The 24,494-nt window shown below is 42.6% G+C and overlaps 2 protein-coding genes across 3 annotated transcripts in view; both read right to left on the reverse strand.

The window, feature by feature from the left end:
* Window positions 1–9,097, reverse strand: part of tbc1d14 (TBC1 domain family, member 14) — a 31,072-nt gene extending 21,975 nt beyond the window's left edge. The window contains exons 1-2 of one of the 2 annotated variants that reach the window (XM_034615286.1): window positions 8,275–9,097; window positions 4,768–5,533 (exon numbers count right to left, since the gene is read on the reverse strand). In XM_034615286.1, the coding sequence (XP_034471177.1) occupies window positions 4,768–5,533; window positions 8,275–8,317 (809 nt within the window). In that variant the 5' untranslated portion in view covers window positions 8,318–9,097. Of the gene's footprint in view, window positions 1–2,044; window positions 2,280–4,767; window positions 5,534–8,274 lie in introns of those variants that run through there. The other variant, XM_034615287.1, reaches the window with a different exon arrangement.
* Window positions 9,098–10,601: 1,504 nt separating this feature from the next.
* On the reverse strand, window positions 10,602–24,191 carry kiaa0232 (KIAA0232 ortholog). Its single transcript, XM_034615453.1, is given in 10 exon segments — window positions 10,602–12,970; window positions 13,020–13,115; window positions 13,809–13,839; window positions 13,842–13,917; window positions 14,107–17,470; window positions 17,590–17,674; window positions 17,783–17,852; window positions 20,352–20,492; window positions 20,901–21,475; window positions 23,876–24,191. Coding segments are annotated over 9 exon segments (4,131 nt in total). The 5' UTR covers window positions 21,138–21,475; window positions 23,876–24,191; the 3' UTR covers window positions 10,602–12,939.
* Between the last annotated feature and the right edge of the window lie 303 nt (window positions 24,192–24,494).

A 24,494-nucleotide genomic window follows, 5' to 3' on the forward strand; every position in this document is an offset into this window, starting at 1 on the left:
TGGCTGATAACGGCATGTTGCCTGTGCTGTGGAATCTTCACTCAAATCAACAGCACATGCTTCTATTACACTTACACTGCAGCATCAGGGTAACGAATCAGGCTAAAGTTTATAGGAGAACAACTCTGAAGACACATGATGTAAAGATGCCAACTTCTTAAAAACTGTAAAAGTCTGCATTTTTAATATTACTGTGCTGAATGTGGCAAACGTAAAACAGGTTTAAAGCCAACATCTTTTGCTGCTAAATTGTCTGAAACAATGCGGCTACTTGCATAAAAAAACCACCAAGGTGTTTACTGCAAAAACTTATTAACATATGCAACTATAGCAGTTGTCTTTCATACTATCCATTATCAGGAATATAAAAACAGTCTGTATGTAGGCATGGTTCGGACCATGAGGAGCTGATTAAGCGATTCCAGATAAAAAGTTCATTCCAGTGTGACTGGCCAAAGTCAGACACTCTAACCATTTATTCACAGGCTGCTACAATATCTAATGTAACCAACACTCTGTAGATGAAATTTTAATTTGTCTTTTCTTGGAGAGAAAACAGAAAAGGTGCTGAAACCTAAGGTGTCAGACAATTCTAGAGCAAAACGTGCAGCGCTGCTATAGGCAGCGGGCGTTACAATCCAATCTGTCGTAATTAAAGTTGCTGAACTCTGAAAACAGAAAGGAAGGACACATCAGCTGACATGGAAGAGTGAAAAAACACTGAAATCTAATCTAAAGAGAGGACGTTGACCATTAATAACCTGTGAACTGACAAAGAAATAATTCCTAACACTAAGGTTCACAGACTAGATTTCATCTGGGCTATCGATACACTTCTCAGGGCCTTCAGCAGCATCTAAACACACATGTTTAGGATATGATCCATCATCATATGTTCCACATTTAGGTCACGTGACGACAAACGAGACATCACCATTACAATAGAGCACACTCCATCCGCTAACACCAGGAGATGCAGCTGAAAGTTTGGAAAGAAGCCTGAGTGCTGTATGAAGATGTTTTCTGGTCAAACTCCTATTTCCAGTATGAATTAAGAAGTTTCAAATTGTGAATTATTCAAGAATTGAACAAAAAAACATGCGTACAGTTGTAACTTTCAAAAGCAATGGATTGAATTTGGACTCATATCTCAGATCATCATACACCACAGCACAAACCGAGGGTGGAAAAAGTAAACTGTAACAAAGAATGGAGCTATGGGGAGTGTTGAACTTTAGTAACCCTGTAAGCCACCATAAAACAATGCTGCACAGATCAAAGTGCAGAGGCCGACTGAGTTCTGCCTTTAAAAAGGAGAACCTGACTGAGTCTTGGAATAATATATATGACCACGTTTTTTCGGACCTGCCAACAAACAAATTTCCACAAACCACAAGCATCATTTGCATTCAGTCCAAACCAAATGTGCTTCAATGTGACAGCTGAATGGCTGCCGGTATGGTCGGGTGCTCAAGTGGAGCAGCTAGAAAATCCATAAAGACTGGCAGGAGGTGCTTGTTTGTAATGTTGAGTTCAACCCAAGGCTTTGCACTGGATTGGTTTGTAGTGAAGTCTCTAAAGATTTTTGGGGGATTTCACAGTACTTATGTTCAGTCTTGAAGTGTGCAAATAAGGTGATAAGGGGTCCCAGTGGTTCGTATGGTTCACTTGACAATGAGGATCCCTCATACACAAATACCGAGCAAGCTAGTACAAGAACGAAAGCAGAGTACACCAAGTTATTTTCCACACATCATAAAAGACACGAATGAACTGGAGCTGCTCCAAGCATTTTAACAACACTCCACCAAGCAAAAATTTAATCCAAGGTACAGTGTGTATTTAGTCAACAAGCAACCGGCAGTCCAGCACAAAAGCCTCAGTATTCAACTTCTCACCAAATCCCTGCTGTTTGCTTTCATAAAAATAAAACGACATATAGGGAAGAAACAAAAAATGTGCTGTGTACAAATGTACAGGCTGAAAGAACAGCAATCATTGAACAAACTTTTATTCAGACAAATTATCTGAATTATTATCCTACCTGTCGATGTACAGAAGTGATGGGGCGGCCATCCTGCTCCTTCACCACAAAACACAATGAGCCCCAAAAAAATCAAAACAACACAGAGAATGAAGCAGCGAGTGGTTGATCTTTGAAAGAAGTAATGGCTAAACACAGGAGAGCAAAAACTCCTGACTAAGTCCAAGCTCTCCCTGAGTTCAGACTCATTGCTTGCACCGAGAGTCTAACGCAAGTCCCCCACAGCCACCGGACTCAGGCAGAGTGAGAATGTGAAGAAACTGCTGCTCCTCGGAGTCCCCCCGCCCCCCCTCCTGGGTGTGAGACGCAGGAATCTGAAGGGCACTCAGGGAATGAGTAACTTCTCCATGTGAGCGAGGAGTGATAACAGAGAGATAACTTGACAGAATGAGAGGGAGGTGGGGATTTAAAGAAAGTACTGCTACTTCACACATGACACTGAATCGAAAATCAATTACAGTAAACAATAGTTTACACTGTGAGTGAGCATAACGAATTAAATTTAATAGTCATCCCTGTTAGTGGCCACAAGGGGATCTTGTATGTCCACTCACATATTTCTAGGGTTAACCAGTGTTGGGAAGGTAACTTATCAAATATTCCTAACACATTACTCTTTAAAAAATAAAAATCACATGACTCAACTAGAATGGCACCGAGTAAAGCTCATGCCACCGACAAGGTCCAACAGTCGCATTCAATTTAGACAAGCTGCACTAAATAATCTCCAAACTATGCCTGAATTGTTGGCCTCTGCACCGACGAAAGCCATCGGCCAGAGGCCTTATGTTTTCGGGTTGTCCGTCCGTCTGTCCAATTCCCACGAACGTGATATTTCTAGAGTGCCTTCAGAAAACTTAAAAATATTCACTTAGACTCAAAGAACTCATTACATTTTGGTGGCCGACGGTCACAAAGTCAAGGTCATGTGACCTTATGTTGTTTTGAACTTAATATATCAGAAATACCCAAAGCAAATTTCATCACATCTGGCATTAACATTCACTTGGACTCTGGTCACTGGTGATGACCTTAATAGAATTTGGTGGCCAAAAAAACAATGATCATAGTCAAGATCAATGCCAGGCCTGATCTTGGCTGTGTAATAGCTGTAAAGGCTGCTGTTACACACATGTAGTTTGAGGGACATTGAACAAAGTACACTGAAGTTACAGCAATTCCGTGTGTCATGGCGGCACGTTGAAATTTGACGCCACTCCACTAACATTGTGTTCAATGAAAATTCACAGTTTTGATAAGACTTCGTCAATGTCTTGAGGACCTTCTGACAAAGTTTGACATGGTTGCGGCCAATGGACGAGGAGGAGTACATCAAAGTGTATGATGTGCAAAAAACAAGACATTTCCTGTTGCCACCACGGGGCACTGTGATTTTAAGTCATGATTTATGTGTAGATGTCATCAGGCCATGACTCTTTTCATACATGTCCAGTTTGGAGTCGATTGGACCATGTGTGTCCGAGATACAACAACCTTGTGTTTTGATGGCGACTCATCAAAATTTCGTCCGAAATGGCCACTAAATCCAAAATGGCCAACTTCCTGTTCCACTAATTGTATTGGTGCCAGGGACATTTTGTTTAGTCCGGTCATGATACACGTGTGTACCCAATTTCTTGAAGATCGGTTAAACCAGACAGAATTGCTGCGTTTTAGGAGGCGCTGTTGAGCAATTTGCAAGGGCCATTTCTAATTCTTCCAAAATACGTAAATGTTCACCAGGCCTGACGCGCCCGTGAAAATTGGTGAGTTTGAGTATGTTCAAGATGTCAAAAATGCAATTATTTTTCCTGAATAATCAAAGGAAAAGCAATAGGGCCTTCTGTGCTTGGGCTCTAATAACAGGTCGTATTATAAACTCACCACCATTGTGCAATACTACAAATTCATAGTGGAGGAAAAGACTCTGTGGGTGAAGCAAAGTGCAGATAAAGGATCTTGTTTGTTTAAGAGCAACAGGCGGAACACTTCCCTGGTCGTTTGCTACTCTTCAAGAGAATCTAAGAAGGAATCCACAAGGTCACCACACCCCCAAACATACAGTCACAGGATTGGGAAGTGACACTTTCTACATGGAAGAATTTTCATAACCTGAGATAGTGTGTGGTCCCACAGTGCCGCCAACCAGTTTCTTAGCAAAATATGTTGTCCTACTTTGTTTTCTCAGCTAAGATGGTGCTAATTAGGAACTTTCCTTTCCTCGAGAGTATAAAATAATATTGGTTCCAACGACCAGACTTTATTATTAGATGTGCCCACGCGTTGGTCTCTGTCATTAATCTCACTGTCTTTGATTTGGGACAACTTTTGCTCTATATAAATACAATGTCTTAAACCTAAACTTTCCAAATGCTGTAACATATTGAGCCGAGGAGAGGGTCATGTTCTGGAGAAACTGTAATACGCAAGAGAGGAGGGAGGGGACAGGATGTCTTGGCTAAGCGAGTTTGTAAAACATTGAGCAATGTTCGCTTCTGTAAGGCTACAATAAGGTCTTCAGCAAAGAGTCTAATGAGAGGAAGTAGAGAATGCGTAATCATCTTGCTCAGGCTGCCTACATTTGACTGTGTAGACAATAGAATGAATAATAGTGACATATTCAATCGCACGAATTGAATCAAAAATAAAACAACGATCGAAATCACGCTTGTAAAAATATGGTTGGTTTTTAAAGACTTATGCTGAGTCTTATGTGAACTCACCTGTTGAATAAGCTAGCTAGAGGTCCAAGTTTATTTTGCCTGACAACTTCTTCCTGCTGCATGACACCTGACCCCAGGTAGGATCGCCCTGGACTCCATACGTCTCTGGGGTCCCCTGGAGAGGACGACAGCGTGACATCTGAGAAGTGAGCGGTGCCACTGTCGTCTGTCTCCAAGGTGACAATGGCGCTGGAGTCAGACGTGACAGTGAAATCCAAGATGTCTTCGTTGGAGACCGACAGCTCGGTGCTCATGCTGGACACGCTGCACACAGAGATGTCATCGCTACGATTTAAGGCTCCGCCCCCGAGACCCATACCCGTGGGGGCTGATAATCTGAGGGTGGGGCTGAAGAGGCGGATAGAGTCATATCCGCTGCGAGGGAAGGTGGAGGATTTGCGGATGGTGTTGTCATTATTCAAAGGTAAAGTGGCAGGGGAATCATGACTGGCATCCAGGATGAGGCCTGCGTCGCCTGGGCGTTGGTGGCTATGAAGGATGGGTTCGGGAGGGTTTATCTCGAGAGTGGGTATACCTGAGTCCTGGGAAGTCAAGCTGTGGCTGTCCAGGTCTGAGTAGCTTTTCTGGGGGCTGCTGTAGTAGGTGGGGGTAGAGGAGCAGGATGGCTTGTAACTGGGCAGGACGGGTTTGCGGTATGGGGTTGTGCTGGCTTCATGACAGTGATGGTTGGTGTTATCATGGAGGTCAGGGGCAGTCAGATCTTTGACCACAGAGCCGTTCTCCACTACGGCTTCTCCAGACACACCTTCAAAAGAACATGACTGAATTAGTTCTTGATTTTATATATTTTTTAAAGATCCAGGATGTTTCTAAATCGGGGGCCATAAAAAGGGGCCACAATTTAAACAGAGGGGCCAATTTTACTGAATACAGTTGTTAAATCCACATTAAAACTTCACTGCCATCAATTCCACTGATAAACTGTTAAGGCCAGTAAACATTGCACATGGTTCACAGCAGAATAAACATTGAAAATTAAATGTTTATCTGTCGAATATGTCACAAATAAATATTTGCAACACTTCCTGTATTTATAGTTACTGTAGTTATCTCCTGCAACCATATTTATTTATATATATATATATATATATCTCACATTTGCTGTGTGTCTGTATAATATGCAATATCATTCCACAATTACTTAAATAATCAAAACTAATAAAAAATCAATCTCCAACAATTTAGATGATTGATTTATTTGTTATGAATGAATGAATAAAAAAGTGAGGATTTGCTGCTTTTCTCTGTTTGATATCAGTATAAATTCAATATTGTGAGATTTTTTTTTAAATAAGTCATATAAACACGATGCCTTCAGCTCTACTGCATTGTAGCAAGGATAATTACTAATCATGCAGAGCAGGCCCCGGGGATTCACCTTCTGGCAGTTCGTTTGAGTAATTGCTGATTTGTTTAGTAATATTGTCTGCACCACAGAAGCAAAATACAAGGGGACACTTAAATAATTACATTATATTTAGGTCTCCTCTGGGTTGCATCTAAGAATTAACCCTTCAATGTTTCCGTGTATCTTGTGCTCATCTAGTGCATTAAATAGATTTATGCTTAATCAGGTCACCACAAACACAAAAATTATAATTACTAAGTGATATATACAATGCAGATAATGTGGAGGTTAACAAAGGCCAACTCATTTCTGCTCCAGGAACACACTTAATCTGCCCTGGTTGTGATTCATGCTATTTTATAAACAAACCAATCATCAGTCTACAAATTGACAAAATAGGATATTATTAAAAGGGCTTCTGCTAATTAATCAGGGTCTTTAGATTCATACGAGTGTAGGAGCCGTGTGAGATGAAACCTAATCCCACAGTAACCAGGCTGTAACTGGAGTCTGCTGTGTAACATGAACAGGGCTCCAGCAGGGCTACACCATGCTGTAACTCCAGCTGGGAAGCTAAGCTTTTAGCTCGTGTCTATAAGCTCTCGAGCTGCATTAATTCAACTCCTGCCTCTCAGGGACAGACACATTCCCACCCCATCAGTTACACACTTCATATCCATTTGACAGAACTCGGACACGACACTAGAGTTGTAGCTAGCTGTGTGTGCCGTGGAGGTGTTCTGTTGTTGGACAAAACAAGGGGGAAATAAGGGCTTTGAAAACAGGCACACTCACACTGTTGTTGTCAAGAACTTCAGTGGAGTTTGCAGTAACAATAGTTTATCTGAGCTCTGCACTGGGATGTTGTTTCAACACAGAAGCAAAAAGGAGCTGGAGAGCTACAAACCATTAAATCTTGTTTTCTCTACGAGGTGCGACTTACTTTCTTCGTCAATGTAACTCAGAGTCACTCCAAAATTTGCCTGACAAATTCTCTCAAAGATGATGCTGTAACCGAGAGCACGGTGAAACCGCTGAAAAACCCCAACACGGGGTCTCGTGTACTGGTTGACACACAAATCCAGATTCTTGCCCAAGCTCTAAACCCCGACCTGCAGGTGGTCATGTGAGCCTGACCGACTTTGTCCCAAAACACAGCAACAGGTTCGTCCTGTGCCACAGTGGAAATAATGTACAACAAGGGCTCACCGATGAATTACAGGCTGTTTACATACTCTTTGATATTATAATCACATTGTACTTAATTCAAAATGTGATACTGTACCACTCATGAGGCTTTAATCACTAAGGAGTGAACAACGTGAGGGCCAAACCCAGGCATGTTTTGAGCTGCTGCTCTTATTGTCGGCTTTGTTGAGCCACCTATTTGAGTGCACACACAATCCCAACACCATTATCAACAGGCACAATGAGGGGAACGCAACTTAACCATCATCTTTTCTTCATAATGGAAACCATCACCAATTGTGACGTGACGAAAGGCCAAGGAAGATACAATACTATTCAATTTTTAAAAGTGGCCCTTCTTCAGCCAAAGATCAGAATGAATGGAGTAATATTACGGGGGCACATTAACTGAAAGAGGTTTTCAAATGTATGAGGCTGTTTTTCAGTGCAGCTGCATTTCACACATCTATTTTCATTCAGAATCACTTTCTGGCCCGACAGAGGATATGACCTCACATTTTAACTTGTGTGTCAGATGTATGTTGAACTTTAGAGCCTGACACAAAACCGCACGGTAAGTGTGGAGTTAAACGTTTAAACAGTCTCCCAGCATGCCCCAGTGCAGACTGGATTCTGCCCAACTAAAAACTGGTTTCAAATAATTCCCTAAGAGGTATATTGGTGGTTTAGTTATAAATGTATACCTCAGGAAATGGCCTTTGGCAAATGAAAAGTAGGCCGAAATCTACACTGATATTAAATAAATCCTAAATGCTAAGTGTTGTGGTTGATCCACGGGGTAAAGCTACAATATTTAGGGCCGCATTTATGTTTGTTGATTTTTGTCAAAGGAGTTTGGTGCGATGTTAGCAGGGAAGAACAGCAAGTGCAGTGTCGGGCTTGTGAGTTCGCGTGTTTCTTGCGAACATTCATCCGTCGCGGCGACTCACCGCAGCGGCTGTCCCTCCGCTCCTGGCCGGTCGTGTTCGCCATGCCGCCCGGGGCCGGGGGGGATGCTACAGGTGGGTGGCAGGTGTGCGCTCCATGGTGATGCTGTGACTACCGCTGCTGCTGCTGCTCCTCCATCATCTCCTCCTCCTCCTCCTCTAACGCTGCTCGGTGAACACACACGGTGTCGGACAGCTCTACGGACGGACGCACAAACCCCACTCGCATTCAAGGGCCGGTGAACACAAACGCCGCGGACAAACCGGACTCTCTCGCCGGACGCACTTGCCGCTGCCGCCCGTTTCCTCTCCAGCTCTTCCTCAACACACACCAACTTTAAGTTGAAACACGACGGACATTTCCTCTGTTCCGTCCCGCGGCATCAACACGGGAGAGGAGATTTTTCCCTGGCGTTAAACGAACTGTGCGACCGGGCACATCTTTTTTTTTTTTACGAGTTTATCCGGTATCGTAAATATTTCATACCTGTCTCCGAGCTTCCGCCGCCATTTTAAAACAAACTTGTGTGCAGGGAGTGCGGTGTAATCGAGTGGAGAATGCTCACCGTCGATGGATTCACCTGTCTGGACCTGCAGACATTAATAATCGACCGCACAACAACCGTGGACAAAATATAAACAACCCGAGTTTCTCTCTTCGAATACTGAACTCTACAGATCCTCTACTTTTAGTGTCATTGCATTGGCTTTTTATTTATTACATTAGATGATATGTCTTCTAAGTTTCTCTTTTACTTCTTCTTTACTGAAAGAACATTGTTGTTGTTGGTGTTGACGTTTATCAAAATGAATGAACATCTAATAAGCATGACTAAACTTCAGTTAGTTATAAGTGCAGGTGTAGATGTAAATATACAGTGCAAAACAAAATAATACAATATCTACTGTTTCCCATTTCAGGCCCCAAAACAATGATTTGTGAAATTTCAATATTAAATGTGCAATATTACAATATTGTTACACTATATTCTGTTTACAATGTATATATTACTTTCTAATTTTTTATATTTCATGGTGTCTATATTGTTTCTTTATATTTTATTACTAGTATGTATTTCACTATTTCTCTCCGGTGGGACCAGTAAAAGATCATCTCCTCTGTAAGACCTTGGGACGTAAAGTTGACATATTGACTGAAACACGTTCATCATATTCAGTCCATTTGTGCCTTTATTGTATGAATTCACGTGGTTGTAAATATATAAAATACACAGATGGGCAACCAAAAATATGCATATCTTTGAAATTCAGTTTTCAAAACATGTAGAAGAAATATCACTTCAGTTTTGTTTTATTTTTAAATAATCACTTGAGAATTACTTGTGACACAAAGTATATCAAGTTATTTCAAGAAATATTCTGATTCTCTTTCCTATTAAAAAGTAATTAAGTAATTTTGTTTTTGTTTTAAGGATGTAATAGAAGTCATCAAACAGTACATTGTGTAGCCCTTTAGGGGAGGAGCGGTCTCTCCTGCACTATGGTCCTACAGCATCCTCACCCTGCCCTCTAGTGTCACCAGGTGGTTGTTGAGCTAAATGCGGCTCCTTCCATTCGCAGTAGTCACCACCATGGCATATGTACCGAATAATTAACTAAATAACAAGTGTAAAAGAAGGACAGGCAAGTTCACAGGTTGAGGTTTGGTTTATTCCTTTATTAGATGTTAAGAAAATCCACAATGAAACAAAATAATTTACTCTGGGTGTACATGAAATTAGAACAACACAGCTACTCGGGGGGGGCAGATGGGCTTTAGGAACACAGAGGTGGGGTGAGGGTGAAGGGCCATCATCTAGGGGGGAATGAAAGACGAGGAAAACACAATGTTTTCAGTGCAGGATATGTTCTTCGAACCATAGTGCAATTGAAACTCTGCCACCCAATCAGTGTCGTTCCAAATGCGTATACCCTCACTGAATACATTTTCTCGTCATACGCTGTTTTTTTTCTTCTTTTTTCCTTTCTCTTTGTTTTTTTTTTCTTTAAATACGGCCTATCAAAATGGAAGAATTAAATGAGGAAAGGTGTGATGCGTTCCTTTCAACTCCCAATAAGTGCCTTTTGTGACTCAGCCTCTTGCATACATTCACACACACGCACACAAACACACGCACACAAACACACACGCACACAAACACACACACACACACACACACACACACACGCGCGCACACACACGCGCACACACACACGCATCACATTCTTTCACTCATTGACACAACCTCACTCGTAATATTTTTTTCTTCAACCAAAACTATTTTGTTCAACCCAACATAAAAAGATGGAGTGTGATGTTTGCATGCTCCTTTTTTAGAGACATTCCTTGGTTTGGTTTTTTTCTCAGATGTCCCTCACTCATAAGTTATCAACATGCAAAATGAACTGAATGACTTCTCTTCATATACTGTTGAATGTTTACATGCGCCAAGGAATTGCATAGGACTCAGGGTTTTTGGGATCCCCCTCCGCATTGCTTATGCAATCTCAATGGCTTAGTTCTTTTTTGTTTTTTTTCCTAAACCTATAGCTCAAAATGAACAACAGTCCTCTCTGTGGTTTGCTGGGAGAGAACTGTCAGTAATTTCTGCTCTACAATCAAAGAAATGTTTTACATTAATGCACTGTCACAGGTCCGAGTGTAGATTATGCAGTTATGCTTATAAAAAATTCCTGAGTGTCTGATGACTGTCAAAGAAATGGGACAAGACCCTGAAGTTGAGTACCTTTCATTCAGCTACTGGGGGTTAGGGTGGCATCGGATTGAGGGGAAGAAAAGAAAAACGCCGTGGGCCTTTACTCTTTGCATTTGTCAAAACGAGGAAGCCACTTCCAAAGCCATGCTCGGAATAGAGACACCTTCACCTGCGACAGTGCATTACAGCAAGTCTGCTTACTCTGCCGACATATTTCTAATTACTCATTAATGGAGGGATGGTTTGAGTTCATCTGTGCTTCAGTATCAAAGTATGAGACAAATAAACTGCCCTGCTACTGTCCTCAAAACCTGTTCAAAAAAATGTATCTGTAGATGCTTTAACTAAATTTCATTTTCAAAGCACAGGTCACACGAAAGGTCAGCAAACCACACCTCAACACTAATTTCTTCAGGTTTTTTTTTTTTTTTTTTCTTTTTAATTCCTCGGACACGTTTGCATTTCTGTGAATGTGCGCATCTGCACAGGTTCACATTTCTCTGAGATAAAGTTCTCGTACACTCACTCGGAACCAGTGCCTTCACAAGTTCTATGCTGACACACACAGTGAGACATTACTTAATATTCCGACAAGATATATTGTAAACCAAAAAAAAAAATAAAATAAAATACAAATAAAAACACACGTCACATGAAAAAAGCATTTGTATGTTAGTGTGATGATGTAATGTATGTTTTTGGTTTAAACATTGCCCCGCTATTTGTTTAGTTATAGATTTAGTTTAGTTGCAGCATGGACAGTTGATTCGCTCAATGCAGAATTTGTCCTTTCTGCTTGGAGACAATGGACTGAAAGGATGTGATAAAACACAAGATTTAAATACCTGCAGGGTTTTTCTGTTTCAGCTGTTACAGGCCTGACAACTAAGCAGCTACCTCAAAATAAAAACCAAGCCACATTTAGAAGAACCGCGATCAGGCAAAAGAAAAAAATAACAGTTTTTCCTCTTTTAACAACTTTCGTAAAAATATATTCATGGAGTCTTGACTGTCTGGACTACAAACAAAACTAGGCTTTGCCGTCTACGTCAGCCATATAATGGATCTTCAAAAAGATGTTTGAACATATTTATAGCACCAATAGTCTGTACCATAGAAATTACAAAAAAAAATAAAACAAAGTTTCATTCAGTTGCAACACAGGTGTCTGCAGAAATGGCTGTCGTCATGTCTTTTCACAAACTTTTTTTCTCCCCCCAAATTCTTTTACAGCGTTGCATTTCAAGTAGATTATTTGTATTTTTGCCAACAAAACTTCTTTTTGATTTCCTTTTTTAAATTATTTTTGAAGGATTTTTATTATTTTAGCCTCACAAACCGTACTAAGTCTACTACTAGCTTTTGAAAGACTATCACCATTCAAAAATCAGACTCATTTATAGTAACTTTTCACACGTGGGGAATTTACGGATATTTAGAAGAAATCTGCACACATTCTCTACTTCACATTCAGAAAGTCTTCCAACCAAACTAGCTCAGTTTAACTCTCAAACTTTTACACAACTCAAAAACCCCAACATCCTTTTGTTGTCTTTCTGAACACAAGATGGAAAGTAGAGGATGCGACTGCAGTCGTTTCACACAATGTTAGGTTTAACTAGAAAAAAGGAGTGAGACTGGCTGGACAAACACACATGCACAACCATTCAGACACCACCAACTACCAGTAACCTGGTTCAAAAGCAAATTGGTGGGAACAAAACTGACAAGGATAGAAAAAAAGATTGCCCCTACTAACTAACTGAGAGACTTGAATGAGGATCAGTGTACAGAAGAATCAACTGAAATTCTAAAATGCATGTTCGCACATCACTGGCATCACTCAAAGACAGAACATATTTTTTGAGTTTTCCTATTTTTCACTCACTTGTTGTTGATCTGATTGTTGATTACACATGGATTTAAGTTAGTAAATGAAAACCAGCAGGGGTTATGTGCGGGGGGGGTTGAAGGGGTGTCTCAGAAAATTAGCCTACATTAGCTTTTCCAGCTCTGAGATGACCCTGAATCTTTGCTGGTAGAGGTCCAGTCACAAAAGGAGAAGAGGGTTCCCTCTCGACGACAGGCATCCTCTGCAAAACTGGAGCTTTCAAATGTTGCTGCTCCCTGGAGAAGGAAGTCAGGAAAAACTTGTTAGATTGTTACATAAGAAAATATCCACGCTGACACCGGACTCTGTTATACTAAACTGAACAGGACCTATATCTATTTTGTGTAAAATGTCTTCACCACATAAAAGCTTTTACCAAAAATGTGGATTCTGTTTTGATAGGTTAAATGTTTTGATGGCTCAGCAGGAGCAACAGGAGTTTCCTAGTGTAACAGACAGACTCCCTGACACTGTATGTATACCTTTGTGCACCGTATACTGAATGGCAGGATAATATTGTGGGAATTCACACAATCAATGACTGATCGTTCTTTGTTCAAACATATCAATCAAGGTTTACAATCAAGAAAATTTATATTTTATAGATTCATCTCTTTTTCACTTTCTGTTTCTCTTTATACTGTGTCCACATCCAGATGCAAAAAAGAAATAAGACTTTTCCTGCACCACACAAATAGCAGCAGGTCATATTGTGTTCAACATTTAGTTGTTTAGTATCTTTCCTAATGATTTTAACCCTTAGAACAAATTTTGGGATTTTGATCGTCCCTTACATTGAAAAAATATATTGTCAAAGACATTAACAGTCAGTGGTTTGATGTATTGTGGGAAAAAAAAGTATTGCAAATGAAATGTTAGAAATTATATATATATAATTTCTAACTTTTTTTTTCTTCCAAGAAATGTACCTGTACATTGAGATCCAGGGAAAAGGGGGGAGCAGAGTGTGGTCTGCCACCAGCACTCATCTTGCTGGTTGCCTGTTCCTCCCTGTCCACTTATATTTAACAGAGGGAACTAAACAGGACAAATGAGAAGTGGTTAAGTGTGTTTCAGTAAACGGCTGACTAAGATATCACAGGTGGAGCAGCCGACAGTAGATTGTGAAACACTCAATGGTTAGGTGTATGTTTGTGTTACAATTCTCTAGCACACTCGGCATAAATACATATTAATCTCAGGACATTATTTCAAAGAAATCCTCACCTCTGGCACATCTCCAACAAAGTCATAAGCAATCCCATACTTGGGGATCTGACATGCTGGTGCACATAAGCAGGACTCTTTTTCTTCTGAAGATTCCTCTTTTTGAATCTTGTCGACTGAGACATCCGTCTGTCCACCAGCAGTCGATGCAGCTGCTGCCGTTTTGCAGTCTAAGCAAATTTCTTGCTCAGCGATTGGCAGGAGGGTACTGGAGCCCTCCTGTGAATCCAGAGAAGTCTGGGCACTCTTCTCCATGCCAGACTTCTTTAATCTGGGTAAAAATTTACCAGATTCCAGTTCTGACTTCCCGTAATAAGGACCCTCACATTCTGCATCCTCCTCCAGAGGTTTGAGGTCTGCCTGAGGATCATCAAAGACGTCCACCGGCACCAGGACGGGAAAACTCATCTCCTCTTTGTCAGTCTCAGCCTCCGAATCGCTCACTCCAACAGGAGACAACTCGGAGGCCGAAATTGGTCGGAAATGGGTCCTGGGAGAAATGCGAATGGCCCTGTACTGTGTCCGGTTTATGCCATATATTCGTGGGTGGAAGGCTTCACTCTCCGAGTCCGAGCACAGAATAGATTTGGGCTTGAATCCTGGACTGAAAGAGGCCATGTCCTCAGGCTCAAAAGAACACTCAACATGGAGGACTTGAGAGAAGGGATTGTTTAGGTTGAAGGATGCGAACGGGTATTCTAAACCTTGCTCCTCACTATGCAAGCCTCCGTACGATCCAAGCAAATCTTCATGGAAGATGAAAGAAAATCCCTTATTCAATCCATCTCCGCCTCCTCTGATGGCCTGGTCACTCTGCCCAAAGGACACAAGAGGCCTCCACAGGGGCCTGTGCCCAGGGGCAAAGCAGCTGCTCCTGTTCATGAACACATCTGTGCCAGTGATGGTGAGCATGTCCGAGCTAGAAGCAGATGCAGCTGCGGCGGCACACTTGAGCAGGCTATCTTGGGTGTCACTTGGCGGCACGACAGCCCAATTTTTATCACCAGTTAGAGTCTTCAGCTCTCCATACACCCCTCCTAGGATGAATGACGTACTCTCCTTGTCAGAGCTCAAGTCCCAGGGCTTGGACGGAGTCATGTAATCCCCAGCACCATCTACCTTTGAAAGTTTGTTTTTGGCTAGGTCCTGTTCTTGTTTCTTGCCTTCCCAAAGGTGATACTCTGACCGCTGCACTGCTTTTTTCTGAGGCCCCTGAATTGGAACGCCTTTTGCCTCCACCTCCAGACAGCTGCAGCAGTAACTGCCGGACTCATCTGAGAATAGCCCCTCACTTGGATTTTCTACTCCTTGCCTTGACATTACAGATTTGCCATCTCCAATTGCAGTCCAAATGTCCTTTATTATCCCTGAGCTGTAATCATCACTCTGTTGGTTTGTGTTGTCTGAAAACATGCCAGTGCTGTACTGTTTACTCTCATCCTCTTCCAATGCGATTCCACAAATGGACTCCAATTTAGACTTTTTGGTGGTCTGATTGGATGCTGTGGCAACGCTGACCTCCTCACACTTGTGGCAAGTCTCCTCTTGCAAAAAATCCAAGATTTCGTCCTCTAGATAAGCACCAGAGAGAGGAGGGATTATACAATCAATCTCTTTGTTGCCAATTTGAGCAGCATCCTCTGTCGCAGCATTTCCTTGCTCGTTGTCTGAACGAGTCTCCTCTGAATGTGACCACGGACTGCATGTTCGAGTTGAAAGGTTAGAACAGTGTTCAGTTTCGTCAAAGGCACTATTTTTGGTCCATATTAGCAAACGAGACTGTTTATTAGAATGTGGGTCGAGACAGCTACTAGAATCTGTGTTGTTTTCGTGACCAACGGTGAGTGAGTCGCGGGGAAAAGGAAAAGTGGGACTGTCATACTGCAGCTCGAAAAGAGAGAAGCAGGATGAGTTCAAACCAGATGGTTCACCGGTGGCTTCAGAAACAGGTGGCTCCTCCACATTTCCAGATAGTTTGCTCAGGGTGAACGAAACACTATCGAGAAGAGGGGAGAGGCGAATGGGAGAGTCTCCTATGAAGCTTTCTCCATCGATATCTTCTGAAGTAGAGGGTGAATAACATCCCCACACTTGAGCCATGTTTTCCAGATCCTCCATTAAGAATCCAACAGATCCCGAAGCTTCCTGTGAGTCTGCCCGTATTGCACTTTTCCCTTGCTGCTCAAAGCCATCTAACACTAAACAACAATCTGCCTCAACGTCTCCTTGCTCTTTGCTTTTTTGTCGAATCATGCTTAAGATCCGACTCTCTTGTATTGAGTCTGAGGCACTAGTATCCAATATGGATTGATAAATATCAACTTCATAGAAGTGAGTGAATTCAGACAGATGCTTGTCATCTAAATCTCCATCCTCTGGCTGAGGGCAGCTGGAGGTCCCAGTGAGTTCAGCAGTTTCGTCTTCTGCTTCACCAGGCCCTTCCACAAAGTGCCCATCCACAAACGAGCCTGCTGCAAGGTATGCTCTCTGGTAGCTCTCATTGGCAATGCAGATTCCATGGATTCTCTCCGGCAGCCTCTCCATGTCAGTTGACATGGCAAAGCTGTCTGAAGAGTCTATCTTACTTCGATATTTTGTTTCCAGCTTGCTTTGTCTGCTGCTGAAAGGTACAAAATACTCTGTGATGGGCTCAGTATACCAAAGTGGCTCCTCCATGTACTCCTTTTTGTTTGCGGCCTCAACCCCGAACTCTTTTGCTTCCACCCAGCCTGGATCTTTACGAATCTCCTTTAGCAGCCTCTTCCCCTTTTTGTAAAGCTGTGGTTGTTTGGCAGCACCTCCGGTGACGCCGCTGCTGCTCCCCCCTGTGTTTCTTCGCTCGTCTTTGTCAATTACCTTCACCTGCAGCTTCACCTGTCCACTGTTGCGTGTTCTCTTGTTCTTTGCAGCCTCTCTGGATTTGTGCCTTATTCTAACTGCCTTGCTTCTGGATGACTTGGTGTCACCCTGGTTCCCACTTGAGCTGGAGCCCGCCTCACTAGAGCCTGACGACCAGGATCTGGGTCTGTATTTGCCCTCAGATCTGTGTCTGGTCTGTCTCTTAGAGTGGACGGTAGATTTCTCCTCCGCTGCTGCGCCACCTTGATACCGGTTTTCTTTCTCCTTCTTGCTTCGTCGTTGCTGACCTCGTTCACTGGTGACAGTACACGCTTCTAGATTTCTCTCCTTTGCAGCTTCACCTTCACTGTTGCAATCTTTTGGGGAGGAGGTGTCCGTGCTGGTCTGTGGGGCTGCAGAGGATGATGAACTTGAGTATGCGCAGGTCTTTGCCTTGTTCCACACCGTCATGATCTCTTGGAGACAAACAGGCTTCTCTGACAAAGGAGGAAAGGCTTCATAATACCTGCAGTCAAAACAGACAAGAGAGAAAACTTGATTTGAATGTATTCAGAGCAGTAGCTAAATAAAAAAGTAAATATGGGTGTGTACATAATGGTACATGGTGTCCATGATGTGGCTTACATTTCCACCTGGTCCTTTGAAGAGGGGGACTCAGCTCGCTCTGGAGACTGAGAGCCATCAGATTTCTTTTGAATCTGTTTTTCCTCTGTAAAATACATTGAACAATAAGACATCATATTAGAACAGTTATTACTCAACTTTATTTTTTAATTAAAATGTTCGATTTATGATAGTTCTGAGGAATAAAGCAAACCTTTCTGTTTGTTTTGGATGTCCTTAAGTTTAGAGCAAAGCTCTTCAACCAGGCTCTCAATTCCAGAGTTCTACACAGAAGAACAACACAAAAGACAGATTTATAGTAACATAGTGTCCAATAGGTAAGCAAGGACAAAACTCTACTAGGACCAAACTAAATATTGTGGCCAGACTTTGAGCTTGAACATTAGCTAGAATTGGTCACAGCACTTTAACATATAAACATATTGAGTGATGAAGAGATTTTGTAGTACTGTGGGAGCTGAAATAACCACAAAAGAATAATTAATTTTTCAAAGACAGACATGATGGATGTTGAAAGATCCAAGAGCCTTTGGTAAGAATGCAGAATAGCAAATAGATACTTTGACCCCATATGTGACACAAAAGAAAGAATTAAAAGGCATGGGGTTGACACACGTCAAACCAGCTGACTTGTGAGAGCACAGGCATGCTTGGCGATGACTGTGCTATATTTAGCTACGGTGCAGAAATGCTTTCCAAAAAAACAACAAAAAAAGGGCTGAGCAGTAGCACAAGTGATTGCGTCACAATGTTGTGAAACCTTGCGCATTTACTACACGTTTGGCTTATTGCCTTCTCAAATCAAGCAACATCATATGTGAAAGACATAAAGGACAAGGATTGAAATAAACAAGACAGCCATGTTCAAATGTTAGCTCACTCCAAATAGCCACTGTCAAAACAAATGGCTAATCAAATCACAACAAAGCTGCTCAGTAGTATCTGTCCTGCCACACTCATAAGCTAACTCCTTTCATGTTCATTCTTCCAGAAAATAATATTCCCATTTCCTTACCATGCCACCTCATGAAAGGCAAAGCAAGCTTTTCTCCTGCCCTGTGTTTCCTCTTGCATCATTGTGCTAATGCCGGTCAGCTGACCAAGTCCGCTGCTCATTGCTGCAATCCTGTGCAGCGTGTGCTGGTTAAAAAATAGACTGCAGAGTCCAGTCCCCAGAGAAGAGCTCAATACTCCTCTTGCCTTACAAACCCTCCTCCCCCCACCTCTGTGTCACTCTCAGCCAAAGCACACCTCCCTTACTACTGCTGGCCTCAGACTAAAATGTAAGCTAATCGCTCAGTCGATTTTTCAACCTACATACAGATGACACTATTTGAAGGTTGCGTATTATAAGCAGGGAGAGCATTTGTTTGTTGTCAACTAACAACGTAGAACTGCTGACCTTAAAAGGTTCAGTTTGAATGTTTGATTGGCATCTAGTGATGAGTTTGCAAATTGCAGCGGACCGAATACCCCTCACCTCATCTTCTCATTCCATTTCAAAGAGTTAAGGGGAATCTACTGTGGCCTTTGAGTAACATTAGAAACATAAAGAGCCCTTTCTGATTGGTTTGTCTGTGTGGGGAAACATGACAGTGCAACATTAAAGACTCAATAGAGGAAGAGAGGTATTACTTGTGTTGTAGATGTCCTGATGTAGATATACTAGGCTCATTCTAATGTCAATAAACTTTATTTTTAGTTTCAGGGGGATATATAAGTATTAGGGCCTCTTAAAGGGGAGAAAATCGTAGAACTACGTGAATAAAGGGATAATATTAAGATACATGTCATTTTACAGGAAGAATATCAGATGATCATCTATACTCATCTATACTAAAATAAGGAATGTGGAGAATCTTGTTAAGTTATACTTTAGTATAGATTTCACAAATAAAATACTACATCTTTTATATGGCCTTAATACTCAATCATAGTTATGCTCAAATAAAAATATAATTATCAATATTTTATTCAATGGCAAATAAATCCCCCTAAATTCTACACACCTTTAATAAACCTTTATAAGAAAGACTAACTGATTGTGCTTTTACACCTGCACTGCAAATCTAAACTTTTTTGTGACATTATTGAAGCTGTATGTGAGAATGCAAATGTACAAATCAGTTGGACTGGACATCAGATGGACTATACCCTGCCAGCCCCGGTGAATAAACTGTGTGTAATGCCTAATTGAGCCTGTGTGTGTATAGAGCAGGTCACTTAAGGTGAGAACACACCAGACACAGACTAGCTTTGGGATTCTGCTTCACATGTGCAAGGGTAACTCCCCGATTCTTTGATTCTCCGGACATTGTCCAGCGTTCATATGAAAAAATTGTCTTGAAGGTGTGGCCACTCAGCCAAATGAGGTGACCATGCCTTTACAATTAAGATCTTCTCTTGTTCAACGCTTTGGCCTCCCACACAAACAAAGCTTCATTCACTGACTCGTTGTGATTCATGCAATTAATATCTACATGACTGCACCTTAACAAGCAACAAGGAATACGACAGTAGCAGGTTTCTGGCATAATTACACAAATGACAACCCCAGTCTTCTCCATTCTGTTTTTCCTATTTTTCTTTCAAAAGCTCCATAAAAAAACAGGTCAAACAGTTTTTGGTCTGCATACCTCCAAAGCAAAAGGGGTTTAGCATAATGATTGTTTTACACCACAGACAAGTGAAGCATCATTTGACCACCACTTGAACATAATGACAATCACAGGATTACATCAAACGGGCAGAACAATGCTTACTTCATCAGATGCGGAGCGGAGGCATTGCACAGCGGCTTGTTTCTTCATTTCCTCAAGACTCAGGTCAGTCCCTCCCTTCTTCTTACTCTTACCCCATTTCTTCCCAGTTCCCTTCTCCCAGCCCAAGAAGATGTCGTTTTCCTGTCAGGCACAAACCAAGACAAGTCAGTCCCAAAGGACAAACTAGTGATATAAAGTAACATGGAAAAAGCCAAAGCATAATAAAATCACACATATATACATAAATTTGATACATTTGTATGGGCATTTCTATACAGGTGTATGCATCATAACAATTAACACATAAATCAGGCAAATTGGATCAGAGGAGTTAGTCAGAGGTACACGAGTCATGAGATGAAAGAAAAGCCTCATTGTTAACCTCTCTTGTGAAAATGGTCTTCCTCTAACGAGGCGATTATATCCCCCACACCAACTTCCCCTCATGAATAAAACTCACTTCTAAAGCATTCGACAATACACACAATGGCAAATTATAAAAGCCTCTGACTAGACATGACATATCTCATTGAGGTTGTCGGAGCCCACCTGGTCCTGCAGGTCGTAGTCGTAACTGTCGTGCAGGAGAAGGCTGAGGACATAGCGGGTGTAAATCATGGCATCAATCCCGCACTTCTCAAGCTCCTGGCCAAGCCAGCTTTGCACAGGACCCAGTGACTGGAGAAGGGACATCTCTGAGGCAGGCAGGGGGCCTACGATGGGGTAGGGGCAGGAGAAGTTTTCAGGAGGAGCAGGACCGTCTGAATCGGTGCTCACTGGACGCATGGGACCTCAGGTGTTGGCCATTCTCAGGCGGAGCAGCATTGTGATGGGTAATTATGGGTGGTCGGTGGAAAAGGGTACGGAGAGAGGATGAGGCAGAACCTATCTGGAAGAGGGGGAAGTCACTCCAGCAGGATGCACTGAGGGAGCTCTACATGAGGAGGCATGTAGTAGCTTTTTTTTTTCTTTTTTTTTTATTGCTTTGAGCAAAAGGTTATTTTACTCGTCAGGCATGGCTTATGCTGCTGATAGTTCTCAGCTGCTGAGAAAACACAAGATGTGTTTGCGTCTCAGTCGGAGGGGTCCATTGTTTGGGTAAGGTCTCACTTCACCGGCACAACCTGAAACAGAGCAAACATACATTTACAAAGTAAATAGGTGTAAATGAGATCATTTTCCTGAAAATACTGCCCACTCAAAAGATAGGGACATCTCACATTAACATGGATGTATCTCAAACATTCACAATAAAGTTATTCACATGTAATGTTTAGTAAATGCAATCTAAAGCCACCTTTCCACTACCACCCGCTAACATCTGGCTTTTGTCTGCAGCGGAAATGGATACAATCGGCATTCACTCCTGGGTCAAATGACTCTGCAGTAGACACAGGTTTTAATCTGCTCCGGCTCTGATCGGCAGTGATGGAAACATAACACCCGGGTGAACGCACAAATTTGGCAAGACAAGGAGGTGAGGGGGCACCTCAGTTGCTGGTGCGTTCGCGACGTCGAAACTCCTCTACTGTCAAAGGGAAAGGAGTCAGTCGTCCTTACTATGTGAAGTGCCTTGACATAATGCATGTTGTGATTTGGCGCTATACATATGTTTCAAGTTTTAATTTCTCTCTCTCTCTCTCTCGTTTAAAAAAAATCAAAAAAATGACCTATCACCAATTGAGTTTCTCTCCTAAACTAATCAGTCTTAACAAATTGTATGAAGTCATGTCCAAGTCTTTTGTCTTTGTAACTTAGTCCTTGCATCACAGTTCATTAAAGAGAGGATAGGATGAAACTTCATTAATCCTATATATAAAATAGAATACAATGAAAAAAAAATGTAATTGAAATCCAAAATAAAGTATATTTCAAATGAAAGAAAAATACATGTATGTGTATACAGAGTAATGCAGAACCAGTGCCTAAATATACATACAAATAAGCAAGTTACATGAGACAGAGAAACTAAGAACAAAAGTGGCAGTAAGTGGAAATTATAAAAAGGCAAGTAATATGAGATATTGCACAGGGTATTGAAATATTGCACGATAATGAATAAAACTGTAATATTACACATACTGCATGTGAATTGCATTATTTGCACACTACATATATTGAATATTCTCTGGGCTCAATAGTGTTGTTGTATACAAGCTGCTGTCTCCCCTCTCATGGTGAGGAATACACCTAAAATGTCCCGGTTAGTTTCCATGACAAAGCAAAGCGTGACATGCCGGCTCGTGTATGCGAGTGTAACTGTGCGGGGAGACGCTGTCTGTCATGTGCATGTGTCTCATATGGCAGCAGTGGGACGAGGGGGCCGACGCGACGAGCAAATGGAGGCTGTGCTCGTTTGATTGGCTGGATCACTCGTCAGTCTCCAGTGGCACAGTATGGAGTTGCCCGTTCGAGACGTCAAAAGGGCAAAGATAAGAAGCTTTGCCGCATGCAGCCACGCAACGCCATTTCACAGAATGACGACGTGCCGGTCTGCTACATCGAGACAGCAAACAGCTGATGGGTCCGCTAGCGCCGTCGATGATTGCTAAATATGGCTGACCAGTGACAACTACAACCCAGCTGTTTCTGTGTGGATCTTAGCCCCTGACTGCCCCGTCCACATTCCAGCTTTACCCCACAATCCAGTGTTGTAATCTCTCCAACAATGTAGTCTATTTAGAGCAGAATCACGCTACTTTACTCCTGGTGTGTGTGTGTGTCTCCGTGCAGACCCTGACTGGTTCGCTTGTATCAACGCTGCATCGCTTGGCTACACACGGTGTTTGAGATTAATGGCTAATGTCACTATCATGTTCAATGACTACACAATCGGCGGTGAGAGGTGAAGTGTCAACCGACGCCACGCCGACTTTTAGCTGTTAACTTCGGGTTAGCAACCGTCACTTAGCAGTCAAACGGCAAGGTTAGCTCCGCCACCGACCTTTAGCTAACGTTAGCTAAGTTAGCCAAGTTAGCTCCCGGGAGCTCCCCGTCCTTTATCCAGTTTAATAATCTTAGTGATTCCTTGACATGCACCAGGCACACGACACGCGACATGTTCTGTGTTAAAGTCGTCCAGTCCCGCTGTCTCCTCGAAACCAACGAGGCCAACGCCAGTTTCCGAGTCGGGCAGGTGAGCGGAGGCTACTTGTATACGGTGACATTAAAGCCCCAACGGTTCTCCATTAAGGGGTTAGCCAAGCAGCAAACCCGCTAACGTTAGGCCAATGTGGACTTTCATTAGATAACACGGTGCCAACAGCAGCCGGGCATCTAGCAGGGAAAGCGGATTCCGTGTCAAAGTAACGTTCGCCTTCACGTCCTCTTGTTGTTGTGGCCGAGGGGGAGGAGGAGCGGCTGCCCCGGTGAACCACCACAGGACTGTCAGACGGTTTCCCCTTCAAAAATGTGCGCCATATCGTCACACGGCGAAACAGTGAACTCACTTAGACGCGGGGACACTAAGCGGAGACGCCACGGCGAGAAACGAGATGCGACACCGGGCTCAGAGGTTCACGTACCTGCCGTGGGCTGAAGTAGAGAGGAGCGGGGAAAGGGGAGCGGCTATTTCTCTCCCGCTGCCGTTCCGAGCTCAGGCTCTGGAATCCGCTGCGGTAGCATCGCGTATCATGGACGCCGACAGAAATGGCGCTGTCTTCACATCCAGCGCTTCTTCAACAACGTCAGGAAAACCGGCGACATTCGGGCTCCGGCCGCAGTGGGGTCGTCCCTCGATGACACATGCCACCTCGAGCCGCAATGTCCGCCACCGGAGGCCAGTTTCACTCCGTGCAGGGCCACTGAATGCGCCGCCCTCCGCGTTCGTATCCAGGCAACAAGGCGAACCTCCGCCGTCCTGTTCGCGTAGGTTTGATTCCTCCGCCAGAGGATTGCATCAGAAGCCCAAGTAGTGCCCCTACCCTAATGAGAGATGCTGCATAACAACACGTTAAGGTCATCACACGGTGTTTAATCAATGAGGGGGTTGAGGCTATTATAAAAAGAAAACATATATACATATTTATATGCATAATATGATATTATGTATAATTAATACTGAATAAAACATTTCTGAATTTGTTATATTGCATTTTGTACATTGTTGCATTTTTCATAATGCCTAATGAATACTGAATATAT

The sequence above is a fragment of the Hippoglossus hippoglossus genome, chromosome 18 (assembly GCF_009819705.1).
Source record: "Hippoglossus hippoglossus isolate fHipHip1 chromosome 18, fHipHip1.pri, whole genome shotgun sequence".
NCBI classification, from domain to species: Eukaryota; Metazoa; Chordata; class Actinopteri; order Pleuronectiformes; family Pleuronectidae; genus Hippoglossus; species Hippoglossus hippoglossus.